At 55.2% G+C, this 14,661-nt stretch overlaps 1 protein-coding gene across 1 annotated transcript; it reads left to right on the top strand.

Annotated features, from left to right (window-relative positions):
* Positions 1-95: 95 nt before the first annotated feature.
* Positions 96-14,656, top strand: LOC113922574 (pyridoxal phosphatase). The gene is given in 5 exon segments (XM_027594591.1): positions 96-822; positions 824-1,022; positions 5,082-7,034; positions 13,059-13,121; positions 14,601-14,656. Coding segments are annotated over 3 exon segments (882 nt in total). The 5' UTR covers positions 96-456; the 3' UTR covers positions 5,399-7,034; positions 13,059-13,121; positions 14,601-14,656.
* Positions 14,657-14,661: the final 5 nt, after the last annotated feature.

Genomic DNA, 14,661 nt, shown 5'->3' with positions numbered 1-14,661 from the left:
ATCTGTTTTCCTCCTAGCAACCAGCTCTCCTAAGCTTCCGATTGGCTGGGGAACGCAAGGGAGGCTAATCGCTCCAGATTTTCTATTCATAACTCTTTATTGGCCAAGAAGAACGTCAGTCCATCCTTTAATTGGCTAGTCGGGGTTGAAACTCGGCGGCGACTGGCCTAGCAGAGCTAGGGGGCGGGGCGAAAGCTAGGTCTTCATTGGTCTCCTCCCCTCAGCGGCGGCCGAGATTTACCCTTTTCTCCCCGCTCGGTTAGGTAGAGGCCTCGCTCCTCTCCGAGGTTCTCGCCCCCATTGGCGCGCGGACGAGGCCGTGACCCCGCCCCGTGGCCCTTCCGGCGCGCCGATTGGTCGCTGCGGGGAACGGGGCGGGCTGAGGGCAAGCGCGCCGTGCCCGCAGAAGGAGAGCGGCGCGGCGCGGCGCGGGGGAGCAGGCGGCCAACCGGCTGCATGGCGCGCTGCGAGCGGCTGCGCGGCGCGGCCCTGCGCGACGTGCTGGGCCGGACGCAGGGGGTCCTGTTCGACTGCGACGGAGTGCTGTGGAACGGCGAGCGCGCCGTGCCGGGCGCCCCGGAGCTGCTGGAGCGGCTGGCGCGGGCCGGCAAGGCGGCGCTGTTCGTGAGCAACAACAGCCGGCGCGCGCGGCCCGAGCTGGCTCTCCGCTTCGCGCGCCTCGGCTTCGGGGGGCTGCGCGCCGAGCAGGTCTTCAGCTCCGCGCTGTGCGCCGCGCGCTTGCTGCGCCAGCGCCTGCCCGGGCCGCCGGGCGCGGTGTTCGTGCTGGGCGGCGAGGGGCTCCGCGCCGAGCTGCGCGCCGCGGGGGCTGCGCCTGGCGGGGGACCCCGGCGAGGACCCGGGCGCGGCCCCGCGCGTGCGCGCCGTGCTCGTGGGCTACGACGAGCACTTCTCCTTCGCCAAGCTGAGCGAGGCGTGCGCGCACCTGCGCGACCCCGACTGCCTCCTCGTGGCCACCGACCGCGACCCGTGGCACCCGCTCAGCGATGGCAGCCGGACCCCCGGTGAGCGCGGGGCTGGCGCGGAAACTGAGGTGGGGTGGCGACCTGCGCTCTCCCCTCCACGCCTAGGGAAGAGGGGCGAAGAAGGGGTGTCTCCAGGTGACAGGTGGGGACCCGGAGAGATGCGAGGGCGGTTCCCACCCTGCAAGAGCCCAGGCGAGCTTTGTCATTCATGGCCACGTCTGGTGATTCTTGAAACTGCCACCGCTTGAGGGGCAGTTTAACGGATGAGGAAACAGGCCCGTTGTGGTTCAGGGGGTTGCAGGCGGACTCCCAGCCCCGGCCTTCCCGAACCCGCCTCAGCGACCCCTGTCATTTTGTCCCACTCTCCAATCAGGGGTTGAGGTCGGAGGGTTGGGAAACAGCCTGGAAGGATTGTTCCCTTGTTGAGCTGTTGGAACACCATTGGCAGCCGCCGGTTGTAGGCGGGGGTGTGAGAGCATAGGAGGTGGATGGAGTTTGACCTGAGTTCCAGTTCCAGCTCCAGGACTCAGTAATCTTAAGTTACATAACCTCGGAGCATCGCTGTCCCGGGTGTAAAATGGGAAGGCTCACCATGCCATTTCCTCCCAGGGGAGAGTGATCAGGGTGACTGCCCGGCACGTAGTAGGTGTGGGTTGTATCCAGAGCCCTCTTATGTTATTACAGAGCTTTATGAAGTACCTTGCTGTTTGTTCTTACTTAGTTTCTAAATTACTCTGGAGATGACCCATTCTCAGTTAAAGAAACTGAGGCTGAGAGAGGGGAATTGAGCTGCCCAAGAGCAGGAGGACCTGGGGGCGCCTGGGTGGCTCAGTTGGTTAAGCGACTGCCTTCGGCTCAGGTCATGATCCTGGAGTCCCGGGATCGAGTCCCACCTCGGGCTCCCTGCTCAGCGGGGAGTCGGCTTCTCCCTCTGACCCTCCCCCCTCTCATGCTCTCTCTCTTTCTCTCATTCTCTCTCTCTCTCTCCAATAAATAAATAAATAAAGTCTTAAAAAAAAGAAAAGAGCAGATGGTAGCAGAAGATAACTGCCAGTGCTAAGTGTGTGTGGACAAGTCAGTACCCCAGTCAGTAGCCTGAGGGTGGGGACAGATCTTCACTCCCTCCTTGCTGGCCACTCATTTAGACTGTCATTGATACCAAATTCTGGGGGAGCGGGGCTGGTATTGACTGAGGAATAGACACAGTATTGTGATGGGGGGCAGGAGGGGCGTAGAGCCGAGGGGATCTGGGAAGGCTTCCTGGAGGAGGCATCCTGCAGGACAGGGCAGTAGGGGATGAAACGTGGAGCAGGGCTTGGGCCATGGCAGAACCGATTCCAGGCTGGGAATCTATAGTTCTAGGCTAGTTCTGTCCTCGCTCTGTTGCAGACCTACTTGCTGCGTGTTCCAGTTTCCCCAAAAATCCAAACTGAGGGCTCTGGTCAGGGCTTTCGGCTGCAGCAGCTCCCGCTTGTCCTGGGCCATGCTATGAAAAGTGAGTTTCTCCCTGGAGGCTTCAAAGTTCAGGTTAAGGCTGTGGGTTAAGAGGCCCCCTAGGACTCAGGAAGGGTGGTGTGGAGGAGCTGGGGACAGGCCAGGCCCTGCCTATATGCCTCTGCCCCTTTCATCTCCAGCCCCACCTGGCTGTGTCACAGGCCCTGTTGATCTTTCCCACGACCTAGAGGGGGAGGTAGAGGCTTAGCTACAACACGGCTGTCATCTTCGTACACAACTGAATGATGTGGCTTTAAAACAGTGGTATAAAAGTATTAATAAAGGCCCCGATATGCATAAAATCTGAAAGAATGCAAGTCTCTCACCCCGATGCCTCCTTCCCTGTGGGTCTCCTAAATTGTGTGTTTACCTTCTTGCCACATGGCAGCCACTTGAACTGGCAAATAGAAATGCCTGCTGAGGAATATGTCACCACCAAAACATGTGTCAGCCTTGGATTACAGGATGTTGGGTTTTTTTGTTTTTAAGATTTATTTTAGAAAGAGAGAGAGCATAAGAGCAGGGAATGGGGCAGAGGGGGAGGGGCAGAAGGAGAGGGAAAAGGAGAGAATCCCAAGCGGACTCTGAGCTGAGCACAGAGCTGGACGTGGGGCTCCATCTCACAACCCTGAAACCATGATCTGAGCTGAAACCAAGAGTCAGACACTTAACTGAGCCACGCAGGCGCCCCAGATTATAGGATGTTAAATGAAGTGGCATAATGGTGGTCTGAGGACAGAGCTATGTTCCTAGATGCCCCTGCTAGGATGCTCATACCCCTAGGGTAAGGATCCGTGCTGCCTTCCCTGATGTATGCCCAGTGCCTAGCAGAGTCCCTGGCGTGTAGTTGGGCCTCAGTAAATATTAGCTGAGTGTATATAGTGGGACATGGGGGGCCAAGGGTGATCAGCTCTGTCCTGGTGGGAGAGGAAGTTGCTGACGCAGCTGAGACCATTCTGGAGGGGAGAAAAACACTTTGGGGTGACTCAGTTGAGCCCTTCCCATCCTGGGAGGAATTTTTAACCAACGGGGCAAATGGCTTTTCTTCCCTACCCAGTTATCAAGAAAACAAGTAGGCAAGCTCTAGGTCAGATGTCAGGAAGAACCTCCCAGCAGCGTTGCTCTGCTCTGGGTCAGCTCTGCCCTGATCCCATGACCCTGGGGAAGTTCCTCCTCCTTGTCTGGGGGCTGGCCAGGCTGAGGATTCTTTGCTATTTGTGCCCGTTCTTCTGTAGCTTTGACTTAATAATGGGGGGGGTGGGTTGAGCTATACCATTTCCCAATCTCTGTGGTGTAAATACTCCCACCATAGCAAGGTTCAAGCTGCCAACATCAAATCACTGAATGTGGAGTTGGGAAGATTTGTGCACACCGTTATATAGTATTGCCATCATTATAGATGTAAATAATCTCCAGAGCATAGATCATGGCAAAATAATTAGGAAGTAATGAACTTTGAGAATTTATTACCTTGGTTTTAAACATAATTAGACCATAAGTTTATATAAGTTGACTTTTTCATAGTGGCTTTAACAACGGGCTCACAAAATTCCTGAAAATGAAACATTCAGCACTGCCAAGCCAGTACCAGCTGGTCCAGTACACGACTGGGTCAGACCCACCTGAACACATACCCTGTGTCTGCCATTATTAGGCTGTGCGACCCTGGATAAGTTACTTAATGGCACTGAGCATCAGCTTTCTCATCTGTAAAATGGGCTTCTGTGAGCAGCCAGCACAGCCCCTGGCACTTTAGAATGTGCTTAGTAAATTGTGATCATCATCATCATTTGTTCAGGGACATTAATGTGAAGGCCGAACCTTGTAGCACAAAGACGGGCCTGTAGGACGAACACAGTGGACTCATTGTTTTGGGGGGCAGGACGGTCCTGGGCTGAGAGTCAGGGCTGTCCTTTTCTAAACAGTCTTCCTATTGTTAAATACTTGGGTGCTTTCACAGTTTTGCTTATTATAGTTACTGCAGACACGGACATCTTCAGGCATGTAGCTTTTTTGTCTCTGGCTTGAATTCTCTCCCTGTGATCACTTTCCTGGCCGCCGAGGCTGACTGGGGCCAAGACGCGAACATTTCTGTGCCCTGCCTCGTTCTAAGAGGGCTGTGCCCGTTCCTGCTGCCAGGAACCCACATTCTTGGAGCAGTAACCACAGCTTCTGTCTGTTTCCCTGGCACTTTTATCTGCTTTTCTGTTTCCCAAGCAGTTGCCCCTGCAGTGCCCACAGCACCTCTTTGAAGGTAGGCCTGACTTGGATCCCCCTGTTCCAAGGACTGACTGAGCCAGGCCCAGTTACACGCAGTGTGGTTCATTCAGCCCCTACAGGGCCATATTAGAGATGGGGAAACTGAGGCACAGAGAGGCGAAATGGCCTGCCTAAGAAGGGTGGAGATGACAGAGTCTGAATGCAGGCCTCTGGTTTCAGGCCCTGTCCCTGTAACCACTACAATAAGACTTGGAAGACTTTTGACTCATTTCAGTGCCTAATCTAACCCCCCACGCCAAGCTGCCTCCCTGGAAGCCCAGCATCCGAGCCGGGATGCCCTCCCTGCTGCCACTCGGCACTGACCACGTCTCCATCTCCCTGCAGGTACCGGGAGCCTGGCTGCTGCCGTGGAGACAGCCTCGGGCCGCCAGGCCCTGGTGGTGGGCAAGCCCAGCCCTTACATGTTCGAGTGTATCACCGAGCACTTCAGCGTGGACCCCGCCCGCACGCTCATGGTGGGCGACCGCCTGGAGACCGACATCCTCTTCGGCCACCGCTGTGGTATGACCACCCTGCTCACGCTCACAGGTGTCTCCCGGCTGGAGGAGGCCCAGGCCTACCTGGCATCTGGCCAGCTCGACCTCGTGCCCCATTACTATGTGGAGAGCATCGCGGACTTGATGGAGGGGTTGGAGGACTGAGCCCATGTGACTGGCACTGCAGCCCCATCCCTCCCTGACCCTGATCCCGTAGATGGAGGCAAGGGGCCAAGAGCTGCAGGCTCCTGGGCCCCGTTTTCTGCAGCTGCAACTGGTGGGGTTGGGACCCAGGGAAGGTTTTAGGGCCCTCACATCCCCTCCCAGTGATGGCTGGGCACTCTTTGCTGTTCCAGAAGCGGTCCCCCTTCCCCCACCAGTTCGCCCTGGCCTAACCAAGCCAGGTGGCCTTATTTCCTCGCCTGTGACCTCCCCTCTTTGAAATCTGGGCCTTGATGCCCGCTGAAGATTTCCCCCAACCCTGAACACTTAATGCCCTAGTCCCTCCTGGGGCGGGGTGCGGGGGGGGGTTGCCTCTAGAGCTCTGTCTGCCCCTGGAGCCCTGGCCCTGGGTTCCTGTTGACCGATCAGAGGCCTAGGTAACCACTAACCCTCCTGTGCCCTGAATGGACCAATCAGAAGGCTAAGCAAGAGTGACTCATTGATGGGTCTGTCCTGAGGGGTTTCATTGGGAACCTAAAGTGACAGTGACGCTTTGATGTTCTGAAGCCAGAGTGGACCAGTCGGAAGGCTAAGTGGCAATGACCCTTTCATGTCCTGGGTCCTGTGAGACCAATCAGAATACAGAGTTCTAATGACTCATTGGCCTCTTAGATCCTGAAGAGAACAATCCAGAAGTCTGAGAGACAGTGGCCCCTTGACGGTCTGGATCTGACTGGACCAGCTAGGGGTCCAGATGTCTGTCAATAAGTAAGGGTCCAAGGGCTGAAGACACCCCTCCACAAAGATCGTGAGCCGGGGGTCCACGCAGTGGCTCTGGGGGCTTCTGTAGTGCGGCCCCACCCTTCCCTGATGATGGTACCAGATCAGCGTTGGTGGTGGCCACAGCTCCGGAGGGCGGGGCTTTTGTGTCCCTCCCTGTGCTGTCCACGTTTGCTGTGCCACCTCTCCCCCCCATGCCCACCCCCAGCTATTTATTTATTTATTTATTATCGTGTGCCAGTGTCGGTGGGAGTGGGGGCGGGCCCTTCCCACCGCTTCCACCTCTGTTGTAACCGGTCCTCTTGTACTTAATAAAGTGCGAGTGGAGTGTCCGTGTGGGCTCAAGTCTGTGTGAGCAGCGGGGCGAGAGGAGGACCCCCTGCCTGCGCCTGGTCTCCACAGAACTGGCCCGGTGCACCCTTCCCCTGCGTGAGAAGACCCACCTCAGGACCAGAGCATTTTCTGTGTGTAGAACTTACTACCTCAACCTGATGGCACGTTGTGCCTCACGGGGGGGGTTAAATACCAATTTCTTTCAGTCCTTCAGAAGACAGCGAGCTTGTAGTACTTGGCCCGTTTTACCACTTGGGGAATGAGGATCAGAAATGCGGCGTTAAGGGGCGCCTGGGTGGCTCAGTCGGTTAAGCTTTCGACCCTCAATTTCAGGGTCCTGAGTTCAAGCCCCACTACTTAAAAAAAGACGCTCCAGAAACATGGGTCTAACTTACCAGTGGCACACATCTAGAAAGCATGATCTCCTGAGGCCGGATTTGAACTTGTGTTGGCTGATCCAGGAGGCTGCAGCCCCCACTCTGCCAAGACTGAAGGGGAAAGAGATCCCGGCTCTCCTGGAGCTCAGGTGAGATACTGCGGCCCCACCTACCCCCTTCAGGCACCCCTCCCCCCAGGTGCTGTGAGCTGGCTGAGGGCAGCCTCGTGGGGAGAGGCCCCGGCTGTTCCAGGGCTGACTGACAGGAGTTTGCACGAGGCCTTCCTGCTCAGCCTCTTCCCTCACGCGTGCATTGAGGGGTGGGACTGCGAGGTCTGGGAGATGCTCCTGCGAAGAGGGAGTGCTTGACGGAGCCTGGCTGCATCATGAAGTCCTCTTTTCACTCTTGGTGACTTCTGGCTCTGACAGGAACTCCGCTCAGCCGGCTAAGGCCTAAAGGAGTTCCCTGGCTGCCCCTGTGAGGTGATCCAGCCCTCTCCAGGTGTATCCCTCTCAGCTAGCTGTGCTGCCTCATCCGACCCACATCCCAGGGCTGACTCTCGAGGGGCCCGGTTTACGTCACATGCCCATCTCAGAACCTGTGTCCAAGGGGATAGAGCAGAGCTCTTGGCTTTGGTCATGTGCCCCCCCGGAGGAGGTGAGTGCCCGCCTCCCTGGCCCCATTCTGGTCCTAGCAGCCACCTTCCTTGTGGACAGAGGGTCCACCTGATATCCTTGAAGGAAGCACATGGTGGTCTGTGAATCAGAAGGGGGAGGCATCTCAGTCCTGGGGAGGGACTCCTGACTGGTTTAAAGCCTGAATCATGGTTATTTGATCCCTCCCCCCCCAGTGATTGATTTAACCGTGGACTTGTGATACACTTCTAAGACATGAGGGGAGGTCTGTTGGGAGATTCTGGAAATAGTTGCCTCACTTTTAAAGAAGGCCCTGGATGGAGGAGGGAAACACTCTTCTGGGCTTTGGGTGTGGAAGCTGTTGCAGCCATTCTGTGACCATGAGGCCAACCCAACATACTTCCCTCATGACTCTGCTTCAGGTGGCAGAGCAGAAAGATGGGAAGAACTTTTGGGGGCCGTTTCCCCAAACTTCTTAATTTTTTAAAAAGATTTTATTTTTAAGGAATCTCTACACCCAACATGGGGCTCAAGCTCACAACCCCAAGGGCAAGAGTCACATGCTCCACCAACGGAGCCAGCCAGCGCTCCTTCTCCAGAAAAGTTTAAATAAAACAGGTAGAAGTGCAAGAACGGCACAGGAAACACCCATACGCCCTTCCCCTGGAGTCCCAGTTAGTATTTCAGGAAGCTGATGCCACCAATCCACAAAATGAAACAACTCCTTCCCACTCTGCTCCCTGGTTTCACTAGTTTCCTGGTTTTGCCATCCCCCACATTGACTCCCCTCTTGTGACCAGAGGCCCTAGAGGGAATTTCTATTGACTGCATAATTTTTTTTCCTTTGGAGGTGGCTTTGAGGCTAGGGGCTGAAGCTCAGACTCACTGAAATCTGAGCTTGGTCGAGCATAGCGTCCTACCCAGCGCTCTCTTGAGATTTCATTTTAGCTATTACAGATGACCATGACCAGGGGATGGTATATGTGGCTTTTTTTTTTTTTTTTTTTGCTCGCATTTCCTTATGTGTCCAGTAATCCAAGTCCCCAGGAGTCAGAGCCATCTCTAAATTCCATCGGTAACTTTTACCATTAGTAACAGTACAGCTCAGCTGCCCATGGCTACGTGGCCACCCGGGAATCAAAGGTTCCTCTTCCCTGCCCTTCCTTTCTCTTCCCAAACCACATGTTTCCATGAGCCTGGGCGGCTCTAGCAAATCCCACTTCTCCACCAACTAAAAGGGAAAACTGTTTCCTCTACCCACAGAACACTTCTGACACCACATGTGTGGGTTTTCTGCACCAAGCAAGTCTGTAGTTTCAGGCAGACACCAACTGGGTGTCCTAGAATTCAGTTCAATTCTGGCACTACCTCGAGTTTGTGCAGGCCCCCCGGGTTAAGGGTTCAGTCTCACAAGACTCTCTGCCCACCCCCCTTCAGGTGCCCCCCGCCAAGTCCCAGGGGTCACCTGTGCTTTTGACCAACTGGCTATAAATTGGAGATTCCCAAAGCCCCCTTCTCAGATCCAATAATTTGCTGTAACGGCTCACAAAACTCAGGGAAACGTTTACGTTTACTGGTTTATTATATAACAAATGATATGTAAGGATACAGATGAAGAAACACAAAGGACGAGGTCCAGGAGCTTCTGTCCCCATGGAGTTGGGGTATGTCACCCTCCCACTACGTAGATGTGTTCACCAGCCCAGAAGCTCCAAACCCTAGAGTTTAGGGATTTTTTTTTTATTTTTTCATGGAGCCTCATCACATAGACATGATTGATCATAACTCAGTCTTCAGCCCCTGTTCCTTCATTGGAGCCACCGAATTAACGGCCATGGAGACCTTGTTCCAGACTTGTTATGTGAAAGTTTCCCTTAATTTTATTTTTTTTTAAGATTTTCTTTGAGAGAGCGAGAATGAGAGAGAGAGAGTACATGGCGGGGGGAGGGTCAGAGGGAGAAGCAGACTCCCTGCTGAGCAGGGCGCCCAATGCGGGACTCGATCCCGGGACTCCAGGATCATGACCTGAGCCGAAGGCAGTCGCTTAACCAACTGAGCCACCCAGGCACCCCGAAAGTTTCCCTTAATTTTAAAGCGATTTCCTTTGAGTTTCTGTTACCGCCAAAAACTCTCCTGATACACAGGCCCTGGGCACCTTATAGAAAACATTAAAATGGGGCACCTGGGTGGCTCAGTTGTTAAGCGTCTGCCTTCGGCTCAGGTCATGATCCCAGGGTCCTGGGATCGAGCCCCGCATCGGGCTCCCTGCTCAGCGGGAAGCCTGCTTCTCCCTCTCCCACTCGCCCTGCTTGTTGTGTTCCCTCTTTGGCTGTGTCTCTCTGTCAAATAAAATCTTTAAGAAAAAAAACATTAAAATGCACCCACTTCCTGGAAGTCCCACATTAAATATATGTGGGCTTTTTGTTTATACGTTTTTGACGTATTTTTATACATTTGTTTTATTTTTTATTGTATTTATATATATTTTTAAAGATTTTGATTATTTTGAGAGTGAGCGCGAGAGAGAGAGCACAAGCCAGGGGGAGAGGCAAAGGGAGAAGCAGGCTTCCCACCAAGCAGGGAGCCCGATGCGGAACTCGATCCCAGGACCCTGGGATCATGACCTGAGCCAAAGGCAGATGCTTAACCAACTGAGCCACCCAGGCGCCCCTATATGTTTGTTTTAGACATGATGTGACTAGGGGGATCTAAGGTAGGAGTACCCAACCTCTAGGAAGACTGGGACACACTTTGGAAGTAAGAAAATTGAACCCTTGAAAATTGTTCTCAAATGTTTCCACTTTTATGACCGCCAGGTTTTTGTTTTTTTAAAGATTTTATTTACTTATTTGACAGAGAGCACAAACAGGGAGAGTGGCAGGCAGAGGCAGAGGGAGAAGCAGGCTCCCCACAGAGCAAGGGAAGCCTGATGCGGGACTCGATCCCAGGACCCTGGGATCATGACCTGAGCAAAAGGCAGTTGCTTAAACAAATGAGCCACCCAGGCGCACCCCATGACTACCAGGTTTTAAGCCTGAGTGCCGTAAATGCTGATTGACTTCAGCTTTGCAGTTTTAGTATTTTGGAGCCAATACATTTTTTTTCCTTCAGGTCTCAAATATTTTATAAGCTCTTAAAAAGCTCTCAGCTTCCTGTGAGTCTATAATTATGTCAAAAGAAAAACATGAAAGAAATTAAAAGACTCATGCCCGAGCCCTAGTGGGCTAATGAATGGCAGGACCCCACCCAGACCTCGTATGAGAGAAGGGGTAGCTCCCCAAAGATGAGTGAGGGCCTGTCATCAGAAGGGGGACAGACAGCGGGTGGGAAGGCAGAAGTGACAGAAGGCGACTGTGTTTGGGGAGGCGGCTGTCTGGGCAGGTGGAGCAGCACAGCAAAGACAGGGAGGTAAAAACAGATGCTCAAGGTAAGTGGGGGTTGGAAGAGTGCCTGAGGTTGGGGGTCATCTCCCCCCTCCCCAGTTCTTTCTACACTTCATGGAACAAGAGGAAAAGATCTTTTTTTATTTTTTTGAGGTCCAGGTATCCCAGGACCACAGGGTTCTTTCCTTGGCTCAGCAGATGGAAAGCAGTTCAGCCCTAGCTCCCTGTGTGACCTGGGCCAAGTGACCAGCCTCTTTGGGTGGTTTCTGCATCACTAAATGAGGGAGCAGGACAGGTGGGGGATCTCGGGGGTCCCTTCCTGCTCTGACCTGTAGGGCTCTGGAGCTGGCTCTAATCCCCCCACCATCCCCGCCTGGGCCAGCCAGGTTGGTTGAGGGGTGTGGATGGTGTTCCAGTGGGCCCCGGCAGCCCTCCCAGCCACTGCCAGCTGGAGGAGGCACAGCCTTCCTGTGGGCAGGGCAGGGCTGCACTGGCCTGGATCCCCTGTCTACGGGTGCTGAGCTCATTTCTCACTGCAGCGGCCAAGGTCCAGCCTATAGGATGGAGGAATTCCGGAGAGCTCGCTGCCTCTGCTGCAGGGCAGTGAGGGAGGAGGAGAGTCCCAGGGTGGGGGGGGGCCTTGGCTTGGGGGTGCACACGAGAGAATGAATGTTGAGCCCCCCGACACATCACCTCTGTAATCCTCCAACCAAAAAAAAAAAACAAAAACAAAAACAAAAAATCCTCCAACCAACCGTTAGTGAATGGTAATATTCCCACTTTGAAGGCCTGGAAACAGGTTCAAAGAGTTCAAGGACCTTGGCCACAGTCACAGCCAGGCAGCCCCCAAATAAGGACTTGCCTTCCCTTCTGATTCTAACGTCAGGTTCATTTCAGAGCCCAGAGCGGCTTCTCTGTGCAGTGCATTCCAGTTGACAGGCATGAGGCTGGGGTGGGGGGGGTAAGGGGGGTTGGGAGGTAAGGGGGGGTGGGGGGCTTTGGGGGATGGGGGATGGGGGAGGCATAGATGGAACGAGGTAATGTTTGAAAGCAAGGAGATAAGGTGCCCACCTATCTGCACAGGGCCTGGCAGATAAATGGGTGCCACCCCAGGAGGCCCTGAGGACTGGGCGGGGGTGGGGTGCACACAGGGCACCTTGTCACCCAGGAAGACCATGGTCCCTGTTACAGGGGACATGGGAAGCCGGAGTGACTCCCTGCCCCAGCATGGGCAGGAGGGGACTGTCGGTGATGAGGTAGGGAGGGGTGACAGGAAGACCTCCCAGCACTGTGGACCCCAGGAAGGTAAGCTCAGCCTAGGAAAAGAGACAAGGGAAGCCAAAACCTTCGGAGACTGCGAAAAAAGTAATCACTATTTAGTACAACAGACATGAATTCCACCCTGGACTAGCCTTGTGTAGGAGAGCAGGGTTTCACCTCCCCAATTTCCAGACTGGGAGGCCAACTTGGGGACAGCGTGGCAGGGATGGGAGCAGAATCCAACTCTTGGGACTCCCACAGGGGCCTTTCTGGAGGCTTATTCATGCCGTGGCATCCCTCTACTGGCCCTGAGCCAGCCAGACCCTGGGGAATAAAGCCGCCCCTCGTCCAACAGCACACACTTTCTGATGCTGGGCCTGTCCTCCAGGTTGGGGGAAGCATGGGAGCAGCTCTTGAGTCGCCGAGAGCTCAACGACCAGGCTGGAGCAGCCAGCCAGCCCCACATAACAACAGCCGGGATAGGACCGGGCCTGGACCATCCCTGTTCCTTGGTCGGGACTCCTCAAATGCCCCCATTCCTTGATTCAGGCAGAGGGTGTCTGTGGCGCTTGGAGGGGAAGCACAAAGGAAAAGCAGCAGAGCGGCTCCACGCACCCCTCCTTATGTTGAGGTTTAGGGGAGGCCCCAGAGGAAAAAATGAAAGAGCTGTGCTTGGTTTCTGAGGCTTGGTCTTGGAGGAAGGGTGAGGGGCTCCAAGAGGGGGCAGCGCAGCCTCCTTTCTGGGACTGCCTCGAGGCCCAGTGCACTCCCTGCCACTCCTCCCGTGTGAGGGTGAGCATCAGTCATCTGCAGGGGTGGTCGGGGGGGTGGTGCAGTGGAGGACCTGGCTTCCAGGTGTGAGTCACTCCTGGTCCACATCTTGCTCCCTTTTCAGTGCTGGCAGTTTCAGAAGGGAGATGGCTATGTGGAGAAGGAGGTTCTGGTGACATCTCTCCTAGTAAGTGCCCCACCTTGCCCAGGGCTCCCCACACCCCTCTCTCCTAGTTCCTGGGTATGAGGTGAGCACCCCTCTAACCCACCCACCCTCAACTCTGTTGCTACAGTGATCTTCCCTGCAGCCCATGTCTGCCCTCAATACTCATCTTCTCCATAACCTTCTATGGCTCCCCAGCAACCCTCAAAACTAAAACAATGACTAAGCGCCTTTAATGAGGCCCTTCCTGATCCAGATACTGTTGGCCTCCCAGTCTCATGCCCCATCTTTCCCCAACATACCCAAAACTCCAGCCATGCCCAGATGCCCTGGACCCGTGTGTTCTCACGTCTGAGCCTTTGCTCATGCTGGAATGCCAGGCCCTCTTTCTTCACCCATCCTTCAAGATCCACCTTTTGGGGCATCTAGGTGGCTCAGCTGGTTGAGCATCTGACTTCAGCTCTGGTCATGATCCCGGGGTCCTGGGACAGAGCCCATGTTGGGCTCCCTGCTCAGCAGGGAGTCTGCTTCTCCCTCTCCCTCTGCCCCCCCCCCCACTAATCCCCCCTTCTCAAATAAATAAAAACTTAACAAAGGCCCACAGTCTGGACAGTCTCCATTGCACCACAGTGCTTGTTCATGACTTCTCTTAGAACCAGCATCATGCTACTTAATTAGCCGGTCCTGCCCCAGCAGCGGGCTACCTGAGAGCAGAGACTCTTATGGGGTTCCTCTCTGAATCTTTACGGGCTAGCTCAGGGCAGGCACATAGTAGAGGCTCAGGAAAATATCTGCTAAGTGAACAGGGAAAGGAAAGGCCGTGCCTAGGCTTGGAGAGAGAGATATGAAGAGAGTGGAAGGGAGGGGGGGCACAACCCCAACCCCTCCTGGCCTGGTCCACCGTGGGCCTCCTCTCAGGCCTGACTCAGGCCAGAGGCTGTCAGGCAGGAGCTCTTGGGAGGATCCCCAGCAGGCCCCTCAGGAAGGCTGAGGCATGAAGCCTGAGGCCTGAGCCCCAGTGGCAGCCTGAAGCCTGGCACTCGGCCCAGCCTTTCTTTAGCACGAGCGAAAAGCGCGGGTGGCAGCCACAATCCCTGCTTCCGGGGAGGCCAGGGTGGGGCCAGGGCCTTGTGGTTAATGGTCCTGGGCCCTCTGCAGAGCCTGCAGCGCAGGCCACGCTCTGGTCTCTGCAGGGAGCAGCCTGATGAACCCCAGTTCTGATCCTCTGAAGGAACCTGTATCCCCTCAGCCATCTTCTCTGGATAGCCCCTGAGCTCGGCCTGCTGGTCCCCTTACCGCCAACTCTAGTGCCTAACTCATCCTCAAACTATTTTCCACTGGCTCCCCCCCCCCCGCAAACACCCCCCCCAGTCCCTGCCACAGCACAATTCTTTTGGTGGGGGTGGGGAGGGATGAAGGGGAATGGGAGGTGGACCCTGGACCCTGGGGGAGGGGTTAAGGAAGAGGGGGGTTTGCCACTCTGATTGGTCACCTCTGCTCCAGAACGGCTTCAAAATTCCACGCACTCCGCCTCCAGTAGGCCCCCATCCCTGTCCTGGCTTAC

Source organism: Zalophus californianus, chromosome 9 (genome assembly GCF_009762305.2).
Source record: "Zalophus californianus isolate mZalCal1 chromosome 9, mZalCal1.pri.v2, whole genome shotgun sequence".
Lineage (NCBI taxonomy): Eukaryota > Metazoa > Chordata > Mammalia > Carnivora > Otariidae > Zalophus > Zalophus californianus.
The sequence above is the reverse complement of the archived record's forward strand: the minus strand, read 5'-3'. Positions and strand labels throughout refer to the sequence as shown.